General features: G+C 46.2%; 2 protein-coding genes across 4 annotated transcripts in view; one reads left to right on the top strand and one right to left on the bottom strand.

The window, feature by feature from the left end:
• Positions 1–10,864, bottom strand: part of Ankle2 (ankyrin repeat and LEM domain-containing protein 2) — a 29,836-nt gene extending 18,972 nt beyond the window's left edge. The window contains exons 1-7 of one of the 3 annotated variants that reach the window (XM_075688687.1): positions 10,627–10,864; positions 9,983–10,236; positions 9,198–9,362; positions 8,004–8,170; positions 7,201–7,389; positions 2,399–2,521; positions 1,494–1,560 (exon numbers count right to left, since the gene is read on the bottom strand). In XM_075688687.1, the coding sequence (XP_075544802.1) occupies positions 1,494–1,560; positions 2,399–2,521; positions 7,201–7,389; positions 8,004–8,170; positions 9,198–9,362; positions 9,983–10,169 (898 nt within the window). In that variant the 5' untranslated portion in view covers positions 10,170–10,236; positions 10,627–10,864. The remainder of the gene's footprint in view (positions 1–1,493; positions 1,561–2,398; positions 2,522–7,200; positions 7,390–8,003; positions 8,171–9,197; positions 9,363–9,982; positions 10,237–10,626) is intronic. The other 2 variants (XM_075688686.1, XM_075688685.1) reach the window with 2 other exon arrangements.
• Positions 10,865–15,715: 4,851 nt separating this feature from the next.
• LOC142578949 (damage-control phosphatase ARMT1-like) lies at positions 15,716–19,655 on the top strand. Its single transcript, XM_075688684.1, has 2 exons — positions 15,716–16,668; positions 18,739–19,655. The coding sequence occupies exons 1-2, from the start codon at positions 16,079–16,081 to the stop codon at positions 19,523–19,525; spliced, it is 1,377 nt and encodes a 458-aa protein (XP_075544799.1). The 5' UTR covers positions 15,716–16,078; the 3' UTR covers positions 19,526–19,655.
• The last annotated feature ends 3,240 nt before the right edge of the window (positions 19,656–22,895 follow it).

Raw genomic sequence — 22,895 nt, 5'->3', positions numbered from 1 at the left:
CATGGTTAATACCTACTGCGAACCAAGCACAGGGCTACATTTATTTAGGGCCAGTAGAAGTGCATAATGGGTGGTTATCTTTAGGCAGCTTTGCTGCAATAAAGCCATGTCATGCAGTGAAGCATAAGCAAAATATTGCAGTGGAAAGCGGCCACTGTCATGGAAAATTGTATGTGTCCTTTAATTACACATGCGTGCACGCGCTGTTCCCGGTTGCAGTAAACGTGCCAAGACGTCTAATAACTGCACTGCCAGCTATTGAGTTGTTTCTGACGTTGCTGTGGCGATTTGCAGCATTCCTAACAAAAGCCTCTTAATCTGTTTTCCGTGGTCCCTTGAAAGACTAGGTTCTACTATACAAAAACAATTTTGCATCTTGCCTTCATCAAAATGCAGCCTCTATGGTTGGGAATCATACCCACGACTTCATGGTTAGAAGCAGAATGCCACAGTGAGTCATTGCAAGAGAAGCTGACTAAAGAGGCACTAAAGGCATCAGGACAGGGTTCCAGACTTCAATTGTGCAACTCTTTGCACTATTCATCTTGTAGAAAGGAGGTATTGTGCAAAAACACACGGACGACGGAAGAAGTGCACAGGATGCGTGCAGGGGACTACGCGCGTCCTGTCCACTTCTACGCCTGTTGTCTGTGTGTTTCTAGAGCAATAACCCCTTTATACCAGATGGACAACCACCAACTAGCCCAAGTTGTCCGTTCTGTAGAAAATCGCAAGTCATTAGCAGAGGAAAGCACAACCAAAGGCTAATTTTCTGCTTTTATGTTCGTTTCACACACAAACTCTGGCTGAAATGACAGCACTGAAGCCTTGCCACGAGAGTACAAGAATGGGATTGCAGGCTGTGCGATTGGAAGTGGCAGCCAATGAAATACAAGGGACAAGAGGAAGCGGGACTCCATGCACCAGTGCAGATGGGCCCGTTCATAAGAACAGACCCACGTTTGATAGGCTGTTGCATATGCTGAAACATCATGGTGTGCTGGTGCCCCATCACAAATTGGTCTGTCTCTTATACCTGGCGCATTTTACAGTGGTAAATATGGTTGTCAGATTTTGCAGTGCTTTGCAGAAGCTTGAAAAATTATTGCAGTGGGATGCTCCTTAGACAGCACTCACAACTGCTAATGTGTAAATAAAATACGCAATTGCACTTGGTGAGGGGCCCATTAAAAGAAAGCTGATGGTAGATACATTTATGGCTATTGTCACATTCTCTAGGACTGGTTTAGACAATCCATGTGAAGCAAGTTATCTTGCCAAGAGTGATTGGCCGAGGATATGGCCCCTATGAAAGCAGTTGGACTCAATATTTCAACGGTGTCACATCTAGACGGAGCTCAAATCTCAAATAGAGCAAGCAGAACGAAACACTGAGCCTGTTCATAGAATTAGGCGATGCTGCATTTGGAGCTGTCCAGAAGGTGCCGGAATGGTAAATGCACAAAGAAACTGTCAAGTGAGCGTAAGCTTGCCTTCGAACAATGAGTCCATCCTCTTCTTCAAGTCTGCAGTTGCAGATGGCAGCCGGTCGCAAATAATCTGGAACAGACAGAACAGATTAGCAGACAAAGTCACATTAAAAAAAAAGAACGTGAAGAACATGAATTGGATTTGCAGGGTGTCCCAGTTAGCTTTAGCCAGAGTTTAAAAATATGTGAATGCCCCATAGCTGGACAGAACCAAGGTAATGTTTGCCGTCGCTTGAAGATGCCAACATTATTTTTTTGTTATACCTAATTACATAATTTGTCCTAATTATTTAATCAACTTGAAAAGTGTCAATGAGAAAATTGCAGAAAGTGCTTGAAATCTTTTTTTTATTGTAATGTTAACATCAACGTTACATCTCTGCCTCTACACATAATGTGCTCACAGTACAAGATTTATGTTGCTCAACGTTGTAGCATCACTGCCAAAATGTGGCCCATCATTTCAGGTAGTAGAAAACTTGCCATGATGAATGTAGCACATTTTGGAATTGTCACAGTGATTGGCAGTTGTTGAGCTTGAAACATGCAATGAATACCAACAAGAGGCTCAATGCAATGCATGCAAAGAGCGCGTCCTCTGTGTCTTCTTTTCTAAATATATTTTTTTTACACATGTGAATAAGAGCAGTCTCCAGCTCTCTAGTGTCCATAAGTCTCCTTTCTTAGCATTATGAGTAAAAAAATGCGAAACAAGTACACATTTTAGGGACAGGGCTGGGTGGAAGTCACGTGAGTTGACCCAGAAATTAGTGTAACCCCATGACACTTACCTACAAATACTCTAATGTAAGTACATTGCAAGAGTTGTTCTATAAAGTGCTACCAAATGTCTACAGTTTATTACCTTAATGGTGAACTTCTAAAGTGTGCAGTTAAGCAGTACTGACCTGGCGTGGTGTTTGTCCTTCCTTATTGAGCCTGTTTCGATCACACTCTGGCAATGCTACAAGGAGCTCGACTGCTTCATAGCAGCCAAACTTGCTGGCAAAGTGAAGCGGTGTCTCACAACGCTGAAACAGAAAGAGCTGTTAGTTAGACTCACCCTACAGATTCCTATGGTAACTCTTGGAGAACAGCGGACTCTACGACGGGAAGATTTAGGTCTTTATTCTTTATAAGAAATCTTTATTCTTCGAGTTATGGTGCTGAAAACTTGTAGGCATGTAATTTTATACGCTTATTTTGAATACCAAGTCCATTTTTGTTTGTCTCATTTTGTTGTAATTTTACGCTACTTTGCTTACATTACAAGGAATTTTTCGACAAACTTGTTTCTCACATTTCGCTAAACAGGGCATCAATGGCTTCTGCACGATTCAAGGAATCCAAAAAGACCCACAATGCTCTGCCTCTCTAGAACAGGAGTAGAGAGACATTGAAGTTGATGCTGAGACAAATGCATTTCTGAAATAGTTGCAAGACCAAGCAGGAGAGACAAGAACAAGAGTTGCAAAAACTTTGAAACTCGAAGCACAGGGATACTGTGCGGCCAATCAGTTCTATGAAAGGCGTCAAAAATTAGGATTCATTAAAAGGACAATGATCATTCCCCCAGAAAGGGAATGAGTTTTATGAAAATTTTGCACTACATAACCAAATCATGATAACTTTCCAGCAGTGTCCCTGTGTTTCAAGTTGACGATTAATTCGGCCTCACTCTCCAATTCACTAGCCCCCTGGTTAGCTCAGGCGGTAAAGCGACCACCTCAGAAAGGTGTTGGTTCTGGGTGCGATCAACAGAGCTGGTCAATTTTTTTCTTCAACTGCAAAGCTTTTTTTCTGACCAAGTGGTAAAAGTTTCCTTTGTGGCTTCCTGCTACAGTCAGGTGGAGGATAATTTTCCTTTTTGTGAACCTCCCTCAACTTTGTGGACTTTCACAGCACTAGAACCAATTTTTCGGAAACCAGAAGTGATGCAGTTCCACAAATACTTGGCGATAATGCAAAAACAGAACACTCATATGTTCATATGACCATGACATCAGATTACTGCACTCTAGCCAGAATTCCAGCTCACTCCAGCCAAAATGTCTTCTACATCACCAATTGCCAAAATTAAATCAAGTGACTAATAGTCGCCTATTTATCCCTTATCCTTGCAGGGTTGGCATCACCATTGTCACTATGGTGATGCCAACCCCGCAAGGCTAACGGCTGGCAGTGCCCCCAGTTTTTCATACACATTACTTCATTTACTATGTCATGTTACTATCGACATATTAACATATGTCGATCAAAGTCACACTAATTCTGGCATCTGCTTGCACGACCTTCATACAGGTAGTAGCAGCATAGTTTCACAAAAGCACATACTGCACCAGCCTAGACAATTTAAAAGGCAAACTGCAACAAAGTTTTTGATGACGTAAAAAGCCCAGTTTAAAATAGTAGACAGAGTAGCCTCAGAGAAAAATTTCACGTTTTAAGTACAATTTGAAGAGTCATAAAAAGCTCACAAAAATTGCTGTTCTTGACAGTGAAACTGCAAAAAGAGAGAGAGAGCAAGAACACACACAAAGAATGTAATGCTGGAATTGCAGCTTCCTGAAAGTAGTTAGGACTTTCAGACTGATTCCAACCAAATAAGTGAATTTCATTAGCCCGACTTTTTGGAGAACATTCTGCACCTTCTTCAGGGGGGTATTCTTCTGGGGTGGAGGTGTGCAGCTTTTAAAGGGTCCTTCATAAAAAGGAGGGGAGTGTGGAACGTGGGGGAGACATTTGACAGACAGGAAGGGGGGGGGGTGAAAGGGAGGATGGCTGGGATGACCAATGCTGGGGGAGTGTGGTTGATGAAAGGTGCGGAGGGGGGAACATGGGGGAGCACAAATGTTTTGGTGTTGGTGACCTCGTGGGGGGATCTACCTGGCTGGGCGTCCTTTCCTTCTTTTCGTCATGTTGCCAAGGCCATGGATGTACGCATAGGGTAGGTTGCCCTTCACACGGTTTGTTACCCCCATATTCTGAATGTGCCATGACTCCAGTAGTACCCTAGCCTTTTTCGCGAGTTTGTCTCTGTTTGAGCAAACTGTCTCTGTTTGAGCAATTTTGTGGTGAACGTCTTCAGAATGTTCGGCGACGGCACTGAGTATTCGGTTGAATGTTCTGACAGCATTCTCGTGTTGTCCGGTTCTTCCTTTTAGATTTTTGGTTTCCCTGATGTATGACGCCGGAGAGTCGGCACAGCTGATTTTGCAGACGCACCTTGAGATTTTTCTTTTGGTGGACGATCTTCTGGTTTAGGGAGGAGGATATTGAAAGTGTTTATCGGTTTGTGCGCAACGAGGGCTTCTTTTTTCAATATTCGGCTGAGATCATCGCTAGTACCTTTGACGCGTGGGATGAACACTCGTTTCTAGGGTAGGGGAGAAGTCAACGGTTGCAAGTCCCGTAGTTAGTTTCTTTTTTTGTCATTGTCATGTTGTTTTTCGAATGAAGTCCTCTGTGTAGCTATTCCTTTCAAGTTTGTTGAAAACCATTTTCTTTTCTTTCTTTGATCTGATTACGATGAGCAATGAGTTTTGGCTCCTTTGAATAAAGAATTTACAACAGATGCCTTGTGGTTTGCCGGATGGTAGTATTCAAAGTAAAGGAGCAGCCCGTGTGGGTTGGTTTAAGGCAGACAGAAAATTTTAGAATGCCGTCTGTTCATTAACTTCTACCTCTAAAAATGAAAGCGATCCGTTCTGTTCGTGCTCATATGTGAACTGTATATCCGGATCTATAGAATTTAAGTGTCTCTGCAGGTTTTCAACTTGCCCCATCTCCACGATGCAAAAGCAATCACCCACGTATCTGAGGAAAACTTTTGGTTCCAGAGAAAAGGTACTCAGAGCTCTTTCCTTGATATTCTCCACAGTAAAATTAGCCATGGCAACGGAAATTGAGGCCCCTATGGGAGTTCCTTTAGCCTGCCAGTAGTAGCTGCCTCTCAATGTGAAGTAAGCATTTGACAGGCACAGCTCAAGAAGGCGGCAGATCTCGTCTACACTCAAGAAGGTTCTTTCGTAGAGCGTATCGTCGTGTTCCAGGGTGTCTCCAGTTGCGGAAATAGCCAACTTAATGGGTACTCTGGTAAACAGAGAGATCACATCAAAAGAGACTAGGTATTCATTATCTTCGATACGTACCTTTGATGTGAGTTTAATGAAATTCTCGGAGTCGCACACGTGGGATGCTGTCCTTCTGGTGAGTGGCAATATAACCTGGTGCAAATATATGTGGATAGTGATCGCAGTGGGGAACACGAAAAGTCTACGATTGGTTGTAAGGAGATTCCAGGTTTATGGAGTTTTGGCAAGCCATAAAATGCTAGGGCGCATCCGTTCCTGCACATTAATTTTAGGTTGAGATTTTGAGAATTCGGGTGTCTAGAGAATATTTCAACCAGCATCTTATTCAGCACTTATTGGGTTCTCATAGTGGGGTCCTTTAGTTTCTCGTAGTCTTGGCTGTTACGTAGGGTGGACGCCTTTTCCTCGCAGTCCTGTAAGTTCAAAACAACGATTGAGTTCCCCTTTTGCACCAGTAGGACTACGACGCTTGTATCTTGTTTCAGTATTCTCAGTGCTCTTATTTCATCAGAAGACAAGGTTCCTTCTCTTCTGCGGTTGTTATTGGACCTTATTATGCTGACTGCTTTCAGTCTGACCTGTTCCCGCACTTTGGGGTCCAGTTGCTGGATGCCAGTCTCCAGGACGGCAATCATCTTGGGGAGGGATGGGTTATCTGTGGTAACATTGAATTTGTGACCTTCTGCCAGGATTGAAGTTTCTTCAGTTGTGAGCTTCCTCGATGATAAATTCGTTACTGTGTGTTTGTTTAACACTCCCGATTTCTCGATTTCATTGTTTAGGGAAGAGAGTTTGTTCTGCGTTTCATGGCGTTTCATTTCCTCTGAAGACGCGATGGCCTTTGCAAACAAATCAATTGACGAAAAGAGATGGGGTACCTGGTGTTCAAGCTGCCTAATGGCGAAAAATGTGTCTCCTTTTTCTTCCGAATCACTGTGTGGCAGTCGTTCATCCGCGCTGTCACCAATCTTTGCTGGGCCTTCTTAACGATGTCCCGGCTTTCCGGTGTGTTGATCGGTTGGCGTAGCTGGAGACTTCGTGGCACGATGTTTTTGTCTTTGCATTTCTGGGTGAAGTTTAGGCGAGTCTCGAAGGTGGATATTCCTTTCATGGCTTTTATATAGTTCTTTGCAAGTTGCACTGCCTCTAGTCTGTGCACATATAGACTTGAATCTAAATATTTTGACATTGCTGAAAGTCCTAATCAATTTCCCAACCAGACATCTAATTCTGTCGAAATGTTTAGCTTCAAGCAGAAAGTGGTGTATGACAGAATAGGCAGTTTCTTGGCATGACCCTTGAGGTTATGCAGTGGCCATAGTTGAAAAATCCCAGTGGTGATGGGCTGGAACTTGGGTCATAGCCATTTAGAGGCTGGCAATAAGAAAATTATACGATTACCAGGCCTGGGTCTTTGTCGAAATTGCTTCAGTGGTATATAGTCCTCATTTATAACTAATTTAACAGAAGTTAAATTTCACTGCCAGTTGCCTATACTATATGTTTTTCTTTGTAAAGTATGAGCCAGACAGGCCGTTGCAGTTCATGCCATAGATGACACTCTACGTTCAAAAGATTACAGAAACAACGGCTGTTAAAGAAAAGCGCCATCTCACCCCTTTGTCTGGCGTGTTCAGGTACAGGTCAAGGAGAAACACCTTGCGCCGATTCCTCACATCGATGCTGTCATCGGGGTAGAGCAGCTCGAGAAAGTGTGCATCCTGCAGAGTGTCCAGCAGCAACTGCACCAGTGCGGGCTGCCGCTTGGCACAGGCAACGTGCAGGGCATTGTACCGGTATCCTTCCTGCACACAATGCATTTATTCCAGCAGATGAACATCTGCACTACATTGACTGCATACGGAAGTCCAGATCATTTTCAGGGGGCAAATGTGGACAGGATGTAATCAAGAAGGGGGTGGGCAGCAAATCTTTGTGATGCCTAACCACATTTAACAGACAAAGAGTGCTTAGCTTATTCCGCAGCAAAGGTACTCAGTGCCACAGCAATGAGCATGGCAGTGAGCATGCCATAAAAATAATAGCAAACTGCTGGTAATGCAGTTGCATTGCCAGCAACAACCATTTGCCTGCTTTTGTGTGTTCATGCTATACAGTGTAAGAAAGCACTTTCCCTTCACTTCACTGTCATACCAATGGTTCACCCTGAGGTCATATCTTTAAAGCAAACCTTTCTTAGTCATTTTCCCACTTTGTGGGTGCTAGCTGCAGCTGTCTTGCCAATTATACAACTTGGATACTGAAAAAGTGACACTGGGCACGTAGCACTGGGTATGCGAAAATTTTTGGCCGGTCCCCCAGAATGGGTATGTGCCACTGGGTAGGTGCCGAAACAGACACCTCCCTATTCCTATAGATAGCTAAATTGTATCAGATGCACATGAAAGAAAAGGAGCACCTGCAGGATGGTTGGAGTGTCGCCGCTTCCAACAAGGTAGCGAGGATTGGACCAGACATTTTGTCTGAAGAAGTTGGCATCTCCAGCTTCAATGGCTTTGCGGAGCTGAACAAGGTCTTGGCTTTTTGGAGCTCTGTAGTTGCTGCTCTTCTCTCCAACAAGTGCCACTGAAAGCAGAAGAAAAGCACATCTGCATATGGCAGAAAACTGGGGCATTCAGTAGGCCTTCATGGCAGAAAGTAAACAGAACACACAGAAGAGCTCCTCAATCTTGTTTCATTTGCATGTTCTACATACAATTTCTGCCATGATTTTTCAACAGGCATGCGCGAACAACATCGGGAAGGCTCACCCTCATGAAGGAAGTTAGGATAAGGGTCAAAGCATTCATGAAACAAGGGGTGGGCAGAAGGAGGGAAACTGAATAGGCACCTTTCATAATTGTAAAGCTAGCTTTCCTGCGAGGCAGTTAGCCCAACCAATGGTGACATAGTAATTTTTAAGACAGTATGTAAAAGCACTGTTTTCTTGTATCACAGCATGGAAAATGTAGACATGGCTCTCGTGATGAAACCATTCACAAGGGACAAGAATCCACATGTGCACATAGCACTGTGACCATCATTTTAACAATGATCAGTGTGCCATTAGTTGGGCAAATTTGCTTGCTTTGTTGCCTGCCATTTTTTGGGGTGTGTGTGTGTGTGTGTGTGTGTGTGTGTGTGTGTGTGTGTGTGTGTGTGTGTGTGTGTGTGTGTGTGTGTGTGTGTGTGTGTGTGTGTGTGTGTGTGTGCATGCGTGTGTGTGCGCGCGTGTGTGTGTGTGTGATATTGGGGGTCAATCCAACCCCCCCCCCACCCTTTTAGAGGAATCCTTGGTGTCAAAAGAAACGCACACAGCTCCCTCGAAGATTGTAAATGCACAGGCCTGGAAATAGAACTGGGAACGCCACCTTTCCTGGACTGTTGCTCCAAGTATGCTGACAAGGAAAGAATCTTCCTCAAACTGTAAAACATTCTAAGGAACATGTACAGGACTTCTCTATACCTTCGCAATGCTTTAGGATCCATGACAACTTTTCCCTTTTCTAAAACTGGTACAGCACAACAAAGAAGGAAGAAACAAGCTGAGCAGGCCAGATTGCATCCATGCTGCCTTTCTCGAATTTCATAAACAGACCCCCTGGCTACCTACCTGTTGTGGAGTCGGGTGTGTCTGTGCTTTCCACGGCTGTCACTGCTGGCTGAACGCTAAATGCTGCAGCTTCCTCCCTGGAGCTAAATGCCTTAAACCGAGCTCCTCGGTACTTCTTGACACAGCGTAATGCCAGGGTGCGGTCAACAAAAACCAAGGGCAACTCTGCACAAGAGAAAATTGATCGTCACAGCCCAACTGCTTGAAATTCTTTTTTTTTAAATCCTCGTAATGAAAGCAAAATAAAGACGTGCGTTTAGTAACTTAGCACACTGATCCGACTTGGTGGCGCAGCACATTTTCGCGCCGCCAGAAAAGATAAAATAAAGAAAGCTAGCTTGTTCTCAAGTTACTTTTCAAGGGATATCTTTTAGACATGCACGGGAAGGGCAACTCTGCACAAGAGAAAATTGATCGTCACAGCACAACTGCTTGAATTTTTTTTTTAATCCCTCGTAATGAAAGAAAAATAAACACGTGCGTTTAGTAACTTCGCACACTGATCCGACTTGGTGGCGCAGCACATTTTCGCGCCGCCAGAAAAGATAAAGTAAAGAAAGTTGGCTTCCTTTCAAGTTATTTTTCAAGGGATATCTTTTTGACATATGCGGCAGGGAAAAGGGAAGGCAGGCTGCGACGAGCAATGTCCGCTAACGGTGTACGAGGCCGGACTGTCCGGCCAACGCCAGAAGACTAGTACTAGGGGCGCGGGACAGTATTCTAGACCGCACACCTGTCGGATCCACTCCTCACGAATAAACACAAGGGCGCGCCTTTACACTCACCATCGTCATCGCAGGGAGTCATGCCGGCGCCCAGGGCTACGCCGAAGTACGCCACCGGCGCGGCCGCATCCCTCGACGACAGCTTAGATGCGGTGTCGGACGCAAGAGGGGCGACGGTAGCAGTGCCATCCGCCGTCAAACTGCCTTCGGCTTCGTCTTCTTTCGTGGTGCCCATTGCGAATACCATGGCGGGCACGAAGTACAACCGTACAATTTCTATGACATCGCCACCCTCCGCGAAAGTGGCATGTAGTCTGTAGGAGGCCACAGGTGCAGTTGTCATGCGTCAAAAGCACAGCATTCAACAATTAGCACGGCGTCACAACTTAAGAAAAAATATCAGATGATCATTGTACTTTTGCTTTTCAGTGCAACGGCAGAAGCAACGTCCTTCAGTCGCCTAAAACAAACTTCCCTTCACACAAAACACGTCTGGCTGGCATAAATGAAGGAGCTGTCACGCCACTAGACGTTCCCAATTACACACAAAAGCAAATTGAGTAGGTTTGTTTCGAGCAATGCAACGGTCGGCAGTGGCAGCTAGAAAAACCTGTCTAGCGAAGCTAGTTCAAGAGAATGCCCACACGAGCGCGGTCAAGGCTAAGGTTTACGGAAGTGGAGTGAAGAAATGAATTGTAAAATACCTGTGGTAGGCATTACATGCAAGGACAGGTTAACAGCAAGCCCTCCACAATTATCCGGGTCAATCGTAAAATTCGTCTTGAATAGAGCACGGCTCGCGTAGCGCACTCACAACACAATATTAAATATGGCAGTATGCATTGCTGTTGATGCCTGGCCGTAGTGTAGCATGTGTTTAAAAAATTCATATAAGGCAAGCTACTTCGACAATATATAATTTTTGTGGCACAGTTAAACCCTAACACTGCTTTAAAAAAATGCAACCTAGTTTGACGTTACTACGTGTACACCGAAAAGGCAGCTAAGTGAAGCGGCGCTGGCGGCGTGATGCCGCCAATGTTGCCGCGAGTTGGGCAACGCTGCCAAAGAACTAAATGCCATTCCATGGGTGCGCCAACAAATAATGCATCATAAAGGGACTTTGACTTTACTAGTGTTGCGATGCATGGGACAAGCAGAACTAAATACAGCCTCCATAACTGTATAGTACCATTATGTAGCGTGCTTTAGCAGACGACATTGTAGACGCTTGCTCGTCGTCCATAAACGCACTCTATAGCACTCTTAGAAAAATTTACACCCTTTGGGGCGTATCTTGTCCCACAACAATAATCGTCATCCGTGCTGCCCGCGTTTCCTTTCTTTAACGCTGCGAGCCCGGTACTTTCCAGTCACGAACGGCATGCGCCTTATCAGCGTGACGCAGCATTCTCGACAGATAAGTAGCGAGCGCCGAGTTTTCAGGAAAGGAAACGCAAGCAAGGCAGATGACGATTATTGTTGTGGGACAAATATGCACCCCAAAGGGTGCAACCGTTTTAAGAGTGTAAAGAAAAGTTTACACCCTTTGAGTCGTATCTTGCCACTCAACAATAAACGTCATCTGTCTTGTCCGCATTTCCTTTCTTTAACGCTGCGCCCCCGGTACTTCCATGTAACGAACGGCATGCGTGTTATCAGCATATGACAGCATTGCCAACAGGAAACTATAGCGGGCTCGGCGTTTTCAAGAAAAGAAATCCAAGCAAGGCAGATGATGATTATCGTTGCGTGGCAGATATACACCCCAAATTGTGTAAACTTTTTTAGAGTGTACACTCTAAAACTAATAATAATATTTGGGGTTTTACGTGCCAAAACCACTTTCTGATTATGAGGCACGCCGTAGTGGAGGACTCCGGAAATTTTGACCACCTGGGGTTCTTTAACGTGCACCTAAATCTAAGCACACGGGTGTTTTCGCATTTCGCCTCCATCGAAATGCGGCCGCCTGGGCCGGGATTCGATCCTGCGACCTCGTGCTCAGCAGCCCAACACCATAGCCACTCAGCAACCACGGCAGGACACTCTAAAACAGTTTGCACTCTTTGGGGTGTATATTTGTCCCACAACGATAATCGTCATCTGTCTTGCCCGCGTTTCCTTTCTTTAACGCTGCGAGCCCGGTACTTCCCAGTCACGAACGGCATGCACGTTATCAGTGTGACGTAGCATTCTCGACAGGAAAGTAGCGAGCGCCGACTTTTCAAGAAAGGAAACGCAAGCAAGGCAGATGACGACTACACTCTAAGAACAGTTTACACCCTTTGGCTTGCCCCTTCTGCCACACAAAAATAATCATCTGCCTTGATGCGTTTCCTTTCTTTATCGCTGCGAGCCCAGAACTTTCCAGTAACGAATGGCACGCGCGCTATCAGCATAGAACAGTTTACACCCTTTGGAGTGCCCCTTCTGATAACGCGCGTGCCGTTCGTCACTGGAAAGTTCCGGGCTTGCAGCGATAAAGAAAGGAAACGCATCAAGGCAGATGACGATTATTTTTGTGTGGCAGAAGGGGCAAGCCAAAGGGTGTAAACTGTTCTTAGAGTGTATCGTTGTGGGACAAATATACACCCCAAAGAGTGCAACTGTTTTTAGAGTGTACTCTTAAGCAAAATTACACCCATTTGCCACAACGATAATCGTCATCTGTCTTGTCCGCATTTCCTTTGTTTAACGCGGCGAGCCTGGTACTTGCAGGTCACGAACGGCGTGCCCGTTATCAATGTGACAGAGCGTTCTCGACAGGAAAAAAGCCTGGAAAGTAGCGAGCTCAGCGCTGCGCTCGCTACTTTCCTGTCGAGAACGCTCTGTCACGCTGATAAAGGGCATGCCGTTCGTGACTTGTAAGTAACAGGCTCGCAGCGGTAAAGAAAGGAAATGCGGACAAGACAGATGACGATTATCGTTGTGTGGCAAGATACGACCCAAAGGGTGTAATTTTGTTTTAGAGCGCTGTTGTGTGGCAGATATACACCCCAAATGGTGTACTTCTTGCCTAAGAGTGTACACTGTATGAAAAGTTTACACTTTTTGGACTGTACACTCTAAAACAGTTGCACCCTTTGGGGTGTATATTTGCCACACACTCTTAGGCAAAGTTACACCCTTTGGAGTGCCCCTTCTGCCACACAACGATAATCGTCATCGGCCATGATGCGTTTTCTTTAACGCTGCGAGCCCGGTACTTTCCAGTAACGAACTGCCTGCGCGTTATCAGCATGATAGCATTCCCGACAGGAAAGTAGCGAGCGCAGCGCTTTCAAGAAAGGAAATGCGGGCAAGACAGATGACGATTATTGTTATTTGTGTGGCAAATATACACACTAAGAAAAGTTTACACCCCTTAATTATTGGAGTGTATATTTGCCACACAACGATAATCGTCATCTGTCTTGCCCGCATTTCCTTTCTTGAAAACCCTGCGCTCCTTACTTTCCTGTCGGGAATGCTATATATATCATGCTGATCATGCTCATGCCGCTCGTTGCTAGAAAGTACCGGGCTCGCCGCGGTAAAGAAAGGAAATGCGGACAAGACAGATGACGATTGTCGTTGTGTGGCAAATATACACTCCAATAATTAAGGGGTGTAAACTTTTCTTAGAGTGTATATTTGCCACACAAATAACAATATGACATGACATAGCATTCCCGACAGGGAAGTAGCGGGCGCGGCGTTTTCAAGAAAGGAAACGCATCAAGGCAGATGACGATTATCGTTGGGTGGCAGAGATACACTCCAAAGGGTGCAAACTTTTTTTACAGTCTTAAAACGGTTGCACCCTTTGGGGTGTTTATTTGTCCCACAACAATAATAGTCATCCGCCTTGCTTGCGTTTCCTTTCTTGAATACTCGGCTGTCGCTACTTTCCTGTCGAGAAGCTACGTCACGCTGATAACGCGCATGCCGTTCTTGACAGAAGTACCGGGCTCGCAGCGTTAAAGAAAGGAAACGTGGGCAAGACAGATGGCGATTATTGTTGTGGGACAAGATAAGTCCTAAAGGGTGTAACATTTTCTAAGAGTGTAGAGTGTATCGTTGTGGGACAAGATAAGCCCCAAAGGGTAATTGGTTCCAAGTGTGTAGAGAGTACACTCTGTATGTATGCATATATATATATATATATATATATGCCCCCTTTGGAGTGTATTTTTGCCACACATCAATAATCGCCGTATGGCCTGCGCGCATTTCCTTTCGCCTTTTTTATTTATTTATAGAGTGCACTCTTAAAACAGTTGCGTCCTTTGGAGTATATATTCGTCCCACAATAATCTTCATGTGCCTTGCCTGCGTTTCCCTTCTTCAAAACGCTGCGCTCGCTACTCTCCTGTCGAGAATGCTATGTCACGCTGATAACGCGCAAGCCGTTCATGACTTGGAAGTACCGAGGTCGCAGCATTAAAGAAATGAAATTCGGGCAAGACAGATGACGATGATCGTTGTGTGTCGGGGGGGGGGGACAAGATAAGCCCAAAAGGATGCGAACTTTTAACACTCTAAAAACAGTTTGCACCCTTTGGGGTGTATATTTGTCCCACAACAATAATCGTCATCTGCCTTGCTTGCGTTTCCTTTCACTCTTAAAACGGTTGCACCCTTGGGGTGTATATTTGTCCCACAACAATAATCGTCATCTGCCCTGCTTGCGTTTCCTTCCTGAAAACTCGGCGCTCGCTACTTTCCTGTCGACAATGCTGCGTCACACTGATAACGCGCATGCCGTTCGTGACAGGGAAGTACCGGGCTCGCAGCGTTAAAGAAAGGAAACGCGGGCAAGACAGAATACGATTATTGTTGTGGGACAAGATACGCCCCAAAGGGTGTAAATTTCTCTAAGGATGTTCTTGAAAACTCGACGCTCGCTACTTTTCTGTCGAGAATGCTGCGTCACACTGATAACGCGCATGTCGTTCGTGACTGGGAAGTACCGGGCTCGCAGCGTTAAAGAAAGGAAACGCGGGCAAGACTCAGGACGATTATCGTTGTGGGACAAATATACACCCCAAAGGGTGCAACTGTTTTTACACTTTAAAAACAGTTTGCACCCTTTGGGGTGTATATATTTGTCCCACAACAATAATCGTCATCTGCGTTGCTTGCGTTTCCTTTCTTGAAAACTCGGCGCTCGCTACTTTCCTGTCGAGAATGCTGCGTCACACTGATAACGCGGCGCCGTTCGTGACTGGGAAGTACCGGGCTCGCCGCGTTAGAGAAAGGAAACGCGGGCAAGACGGATGACGATTATCGTTGTGGGACAAGATAAACCCCAAAGGGTGTACATTTTTCTAAGAGTGAACAATAATCACCTGCCTTGCTCGCGTTTCCGTTCTTGAAAACTCTGCGCTCGCTACTTTCCTGTCGAGAATGCTATGCCATGCATGCTGATGACGCGCATGTCATTCAATGTCTAGAAGTACCGGGCGCGCAGCCGTTAAAGGAGAGTCACGCATACACACTCTTAAAGAACGTTTGCACCCTTCGGGTTTCACCTTGTGCCACAACGCTAATCGTCATTTTGCCTACATATGTCGTTTCTTTAACGCTGCGTGTCCGGTACGTCCAGGTCACGAACGGCGCGCACATTAGCAACGTGACATTGCATTCTCGACAGGAAAGTAGCGAGCGCAGAGTTATTTAAGAAAGGAAACGCCAGCGAGGTAGACGACGATTATCGTTGCCGCACAAGATAAACCCCAAAAGTGCAAACTTTTTTAAGAGCGTATATAGGGGGGCTCTTACGCTCGCCATGGAGCGCCACCAGCTCAGGCCAGAGGCCCCGCCACAAGGTCTACATAAAGGAGGACTTAAAATAACCTTTGTCTACCACAAGGACACGAGGGAACCACGAGGCCCCTCTATATTTAGCCTATTAAACTGCTGCGCGTGGGCGTAGGGGGCGTAGTGTGAGAGACATGAGCGCCTGCACCTGCACCGGCCGCCCATCAATGCCAGCAACAGCTAGCGCCGTTCTCACGCGCGAGAGAATAAATGGCGCGAGACCATGGGCGAGACTGAACAAAGCCGCGAGCCCCGGCTTCAGCACGGCCTCCCCGTGTAGCGGTCATATGCTACAGTCCTGCAGTGATCGTATAGTCGTGGTTCACTGCTCGAGGAAGACCAACGCGGGCAATGTCCAGCAGCGCGTCGGGTGCTCCATCGCACGGGTTCCCAGTCGGCGAGCGAAAATCGGACTCGGCGACACTGCCGCCTCCGCTGACCGCCAAGGACCCCGCTGGTTTCGCATACAAGACGGTGCGAGAGAGGCTGGCCGTCATCTTGACCAGAACCATGGACACCGCCTCCAACGACGCGGCCGCGCAGATGGGACCCGAGGCGTGTGAGGAGACCAAGCTCGTCGTGGCACGCCTGTCCAAGTTGCGCGATGAGATCGCCGCCAACAAGCCGCTGGTTGCCCTCGACGACGACTTCGAGGATGCGGCGGTGTGGAACGCTGTGCTCGACAAGTACACGGCCGACGGCAAGGGCAGCCCGCCGCGCTGGTACGACGCGCCGTGGCTGTACTTCGAGACCTACTTCTACAGGCGCATCTTCGGAGCGTTCTACATGTCTGCAAAGCTGAAGGATTACGACTACTTTGCCAAGTTCAAGCGGGATGCGCTGGATGGCGCGATCGATGCAGTGCGTGTCCTCATCGACTCTGCGAGTTCGAACGCGCACCGCGACGCTGCTCCGACGGCTCTCAAGCAGGTCGCTCGCAGGTGTGCTGCCGCGCTGCTTGTACACGAAAGCTGAGCTTGCACCTGAATTTTCCTCCTGGAGATATGAGTGCTGTACTCTGCAGAAAAATATAGGGCTAGCTCTCAAATTTTGATGCCGGTGTCACGTATGGGGCACTTTCAATCGAGCGAGCCAGACTCAAATCATTTCGATTGGGGTTGGCTCCTTATGGTGTAAGCTGCGGAAGGAAGCCAATCATGATTGAGAAATTCGAAATTAATCCCTCACGCCGTGCCCCACAATCATATCGTGGTTTTGTCATGTAAAACACCAGAATTAATCTTTTAGTGGGTTCGATCACAATTGAAAATGGGCCCGGGTGACTGGGGCATAAGGCAAAGAATTATATCGGTACAAACGCGCTGAATTCATATGGGGCTTAATTAGGTTATTTAGGTTAATGTGGTTTAATTTTACATTTGCATGTCTGGCATAATGCAGGAAGATTATGCTTCTCAATATTCTCGCTCCTTGCAATAACATTTCCACTTTTGTGAACATCAGTGCAGTTTCGACGAATTTATCCCAGTGAACCACTGATATCCTATCAACATCCAGGTATGATCCATTCATCCATTCACATCTCAACATAACATCTAAAGAACGTCCTACTAACGTGCACTTTGCAAATATGAAGTAGCCAATGTTTTGTTGATGCTTATTCTACTTCAGAATTAGCCTTTTTTTGGACACAACATACTGACGTCTCGGAGATGTACACACTACGTCATATCCGGTAGTTGGAATTTAGGTTTTCTTGATCGATTTAAGATGGCATATTGGTTGGGGGGTAAAATTATGCGACATGATTTTTGAAAACGCTAGTCCTCCGAGCTTTATTGCGCATGAGATGCCATTCACATTGAATGTGGTACCTAAATATTGCAGTAGGAAAAGGTGGAACCATAACTTCAGAATAGAGAGTGAAACCTTGTTGAAAAATTTTCAGAGAATTTTTGCTCCGAAATGTGGCAGCCCAGCCGCGGCTATTGCACATTGCGCTGCTGATCACATGACGCATAATGCATGTTGTAACATGACCAAAAAAAAAAATATTTTTTTTTTCGGACCACACATGAATAGTTACTCCGCCCTTTAGGCCCTTTTCTTCCCAATTTCCCTTCAACAGGATCTTTTCTCAGTTTTTCAAATTATAGTTGGAAACTATCATGACTGAATCTTTATATATGTATTTATCTACTCTGTCTGTTTTCTCATAAAGCTTAATTTTAACGCTTTTAGTTAAATTACTATGCTCAATCTGCCACACCAGAGATCCGGGAGCATGAATTCGCTGCGCTTCCTTGCCGTGGGTGTGTGCACTAATGTGTGCACGTGATGTATCTGATCTTGCTGTGTGGACGTTTTGCCACAGCATCTGCTGCGAACATTTTACTGAATTTCTTTTTGATAGTACAACTGCTGTAGCACCTACAAATATGGCTTGCTACTGTGACATGAAATATCACATTATGTGTATACAGTATATATATGTCTGTGTTCTATAGACCTTTGCATGCCTAAAATGAACATATGTTAGAGGTCACGTATGTCCAGCTGTGATACCCTTGCAACAGTAGCAATGTAACTGGATGGGACTTTGATTATCCATGGTATGTATTTCTAATGTTGTTTGGATATATTCGACCCTAGCCGTTCCCATGTCTCTTTGATGCTGCCAGGTCAAATTTTGAAGTTAACTTATAACAAATGTGATGCAAATATATTTGTTTTCTTTAGACAAATAATCAAGGAGCGCTCCCTATGCGCTAGTGGTGGGCCAATTGTTTGCGCTACTTGAAATGAATAGGCCGGACTATGAAAAAATGCAGACATCCCTTGTCCGACCTAACTTATGTGAGGTAGCGCAAATGCTTTTTATTTCTTCTGATTATAGGCATAATTGTATGATACGTTTTCCCGTCTTGTACACTGCTTTTTTAAAGTAGGATGAACATTCCGGAGTACATATAAACAAAACCCATCGCTTCAAAACAAATCATAGAGCTAAGTTTCCCATTTCCTTGTTGACAATGCTGTACCTCGTGCAGGTTGATTGAAATGTCTCTGTGGGGCAACCGATGTGACCTGTCTCTCTCCTGTGGTGCCGACGCGTCAAGTCAAGCCGATGCTTTGCAACAGACTGACGTACTTCGGCCCTTCATCATTTCCAACCACACTGACAAGCTGCTGGAGCACATATGTAAGCTTCGCGAACGAAATCTCGGTGGCAAGCCGACGTGGCTGCACTGCGTGTTGGACAACTCGGGTTACGAGCTGTCCGCGGACTTGACCCTTTTCGACTTCCTACATGTGATGGGCTACGTGGCCAGAGTGACGATCCACGCCAAGGCGATACCGTACTATGTGTCGGACGTGATGTGCCACGACGTGTTGTGGACTCTGCGGAAGATGCAAGAAAGCAAGCACGAGTCGATGCGGGCACTTGGAGAGCGATGCCAGCGCCGAATCAGTGATGGCGTTTGGTCCGTGCTGGACGACATCTTTTGGACGCAGCCTTTTGACTACGCCCATATGGCAACACGGCGACCCCAGCTCTACAAGATTCTGCAATCGGCGGACTTGGTGTTCTTCAAAGGGGACGTCAACTACCGTAAGCTGGTGGGAGACCTTCAGTGGGACCCATCGGTTCCCTTCCAGCAGGCACTCAGAGGTTTCGAGCCGACATTCCTGTGCACCCTTCGCACCATTAAGTCGAACACTGTGGCAGGTGTAGATAAATCTGTTGTCAGCGAGGTGGCGCAGCGATCACCAGACTGGATGATTACGGGCGAGTACGCGGTGATACAGTGCGCAGGAACAGCACCTCGATTATAAGAAGCCGATTATACCGACGCCTTTGAGCAACACATACAGTGGACTTAATATAGTTTTGTAAATTGGCAAATCATCAAGTTGGTACATTAAATAAAACTTACAGTTCGAGCGTTTCTCGCTTGAAGGTGCATATATGCAACAAGCTTTCTGTTTGTGCGCCAAAAAATGTGCCTTGCAACACTTCCAAACCAATACCTCAGTTTCAGGCGGCCATGGTGCCCTAGCTACTGATCGCCATTAGCATGCATGCGTGCATCGTTTGCACGCACACATGCAAATTGATCGAATAGCGTTGGCTGAACAATCACCTGTCGAAAGATGACCAAGACCTTTTCACACAGTTCATTTTAAGACTGGCCGCCACACACAGAAGTGTCGTGGATATCTGCTTCCGCAGCTCATTTGATCTTCCTTGTATGCACTGAAGGTCACGAAAGTGATAGTGCTGAGCGTGTCACGATGATATGGAAATGCTGCTTCATCTTTGGGACAATAGGGAGCGTTTTTGTGTTCTGCCATTGGGTTGTGGAGCAGGGATGATGCGTTGCCCAGATTAGATCCTGTAGGTACTTGGATCAGCAGCAGAGCACCATAATCGCCGAGATACATACCCTAACAGGCGCATCTGTACGCATTTAATATTTTGGAGGAGAGAGTTACATACAGGAGCTCCACCGATGCGAAATTGCGTACGTGGCACTCCGCGTCGCTCACTGCGTGGGCATTCATGCAGCAGAAATCACGCAGAGTGTTTGCATCATGCGTAATAATTGCGCTCCTACTTGATTGTGTTGTTGTTTCCTATCACATGATCGTGGCGCTAGCCCTACACTTATCTATGCTTTGTTGTCACATGACTGCTTTTAACCGTTGCCAAACTTTTGCATGGTGACTTCAGTTGATAATCATGGACAAATACAACTTTTGTAACGATTCCACATTGTGTAAAATAGATATATATCTTCATTATCATGTAATTATGGATTTGCATAATCTAGCCATGACCTTCCCAACAGGCACACGTGATTGGCGCTGCGGCGTTCATGAGGGCAAAAAATATGCAAATTTCGGTATAGTTACGGCTAATTAGGTGCGATACATAGTTTCGTTTTCTTTTTTTGCAGAATGCTATCGCTCAAGACATTTCAGTCGCGGGTAAGCTCAATTGTCCATGGGTGAAATTCTTCCACTGCATCGTTGGCATAGCAGCTTGATAATATACCTTGGTTCACACCACCGTCACTCGCAGAATCCAGATATGCGAGTCTTGTGAGCACCGCATGTGTGAGCACCGCATGTGCTCACTTGACCGCCGGGGTGAGTTCAGGCAGCTATCCCGTGCTCCACCACGGTGAAGCGCCAAGTCAACACACCCCAGTGGTTGTACAGTTCGATGCAGACGGAGGCTCTGCCACTTTACCCCAAGTGGGTGAAAGGGTAATTATTGCTAAGCAAATGCAAATAACACATGGAAGCAGGTCTTTTGACCAATCTGCGAAAAGGCTTGGCACAAGGGCAATACAAGATTCCATGCGTATTGATGTGTAATATACTTGCATAATCGCTGCATACGCAAGCACTTTGTAATTGCAATGTTATCGACTCTGCACCTATGCAACGTATTTCACAGGGAACAGTGCTATTACACAGCAGGTTCTTTATCCTTTAACGTGATTAGCATTCTTTGGGAACTTCACGCAGTTTTCGGTGTTTGTATGATGTATCTAACTTCTTTCAGGCCAACTTGGGTCACTGCGTATGTGTCACTAGGTACACGCTGCTCTTCAATGACAAAAATAGATACCATGTAATGAAGAAGTGCGCAATGCAGAGTTCCGCAGCCTGATGGCCAGCGCTACTGAAGTGGGGCTCGGGCTAGACGCTGTTCCTGTGTGACTGGCTAAGCCTACGCTGTTGCGTCTTCCTGTAGGTGTCCTTTGTGTCGTCCACAGTCGTGCCGGACTTCTTTGCCATAACCACAACAAAAACTGCACGACCATCCTTTTTAATAACATTTCTTCTTAAAATATCTGACGCTGGGCGGAATCAAACCCGCATCATATATCTGTATTCAGAAAATCCTGCTTAATATATATTCAGATGTGTGCCACGCACAGACCTTATGGCAGTACCGCTAGATGGTGCAGCATCTCCATAGTGAAGCCCGAGAGGAGACTTGCTGCAGTATACACCTCATACACGATGCGCGTCTGTATTGCCAGTACGATGTTCTGCTACATTGCTTCAATGCTAATCGCATTAACATCGAGTTATCTCGAGATGGTTTCTGCCGCCATTTTTTTATCGTATTCAGGCAACCTCACTATGATGTTACTACTCTAAAGACAAGTAATAAATATAGGGGGGAGGCGGAGTTATGCTGTGGTCGTACATCAAGGCCACATATGCCACTCCTGCATAGTGTGAAACCTGGGGCGAGCAATGGTTTCATTTGCATAATGATGCTTTGGCACGGCAATGCCTCATTTTAACTCTTACTCAGTGCAGTCAAACCGCACACCAAGCTGCCCTTACCGCTCGTGCTTGACGTTTGTTGCGCTTGATTAACTAATTCGTTTGGTGTCTAATTGGAAAGCGGCACCAATCACGATAGGCTCAAGGTGCAGCTATTTCTTTGCCAGCAGCATGCAGTAGAATCGTCATGAACAATCCGGTTATTATAGTCTAGTGTGTGGGGTTCTCCTCCCGTGCTCTTGGGACAAAGGAACGACAACACAGTAGTGCAAACAATCACAAGGGCAGTTATTGCACCTTTCATAGATCAATGCGTGCTAGCCGAGTTGCTATCCACAAAACATGCCGATGGGCGCGCGACAAATCTAGAAGTCCGACTTACCGCGACCTGATAGCGAGCGAATATGTTTGCCCCATGCTGGATCCCAACGCCTGGTCGTTCGCGTGTACGGTCACGCGGACGGTGGCACGTTCCAAGGTGGCCACGCGAGGCGGTCTCGCAGAAGCATGGGTCGGCGGCGCGCGGGACGTCCACGCTGTTTGCCGACCCGCCGGGAAAGACCCAGCCCGTTCTCCCCTGCGCCCCCAAGTAACCCTGCCGTGAGGCGGCGTTAGCAACGCAACACTCGCGCCATCTCTCGCACTGCGCCCCAACCACATCGACCGCCGCGGGCATCACGCAGGCCACGCGGCGAAGCGGGATTGCAGGAGATGGGGGAAAACAAGATATCTGGGGACGCGCGTGAGTCGCGCATCCCCACAAGTGCTTGCTATAAATGGATCAATGTATTGTTTACCAATACTAAAGCAAAAGCAATGTTTTGCTAGCTAGAGCCATTAAAGTCTGGTTGAGGCTATATGCTTTCTGTTCAATGTAAACTACACATTCTCACGT

Source organism: Dermacentor variabilis, chromosome 4, assembly GCF_050947875.1.
Source record: "Dermacentor variabilis isolate Ectoservices chromosome 4, ASM5094787v1, whole genome shotgun sequence".
Classification (NCBI taxonomy): domain Eukaryota; kingdom Metazoa; phylum Arthropoda; class Arachnida; order Ixodida; family Ixodidae; genus Dermacentor; species Dermacentor variabilis.
Note: the sequence above shows the minus strand (reverse complement) of the source record. Positions and strands in the feature narration are given on the sequence as shown.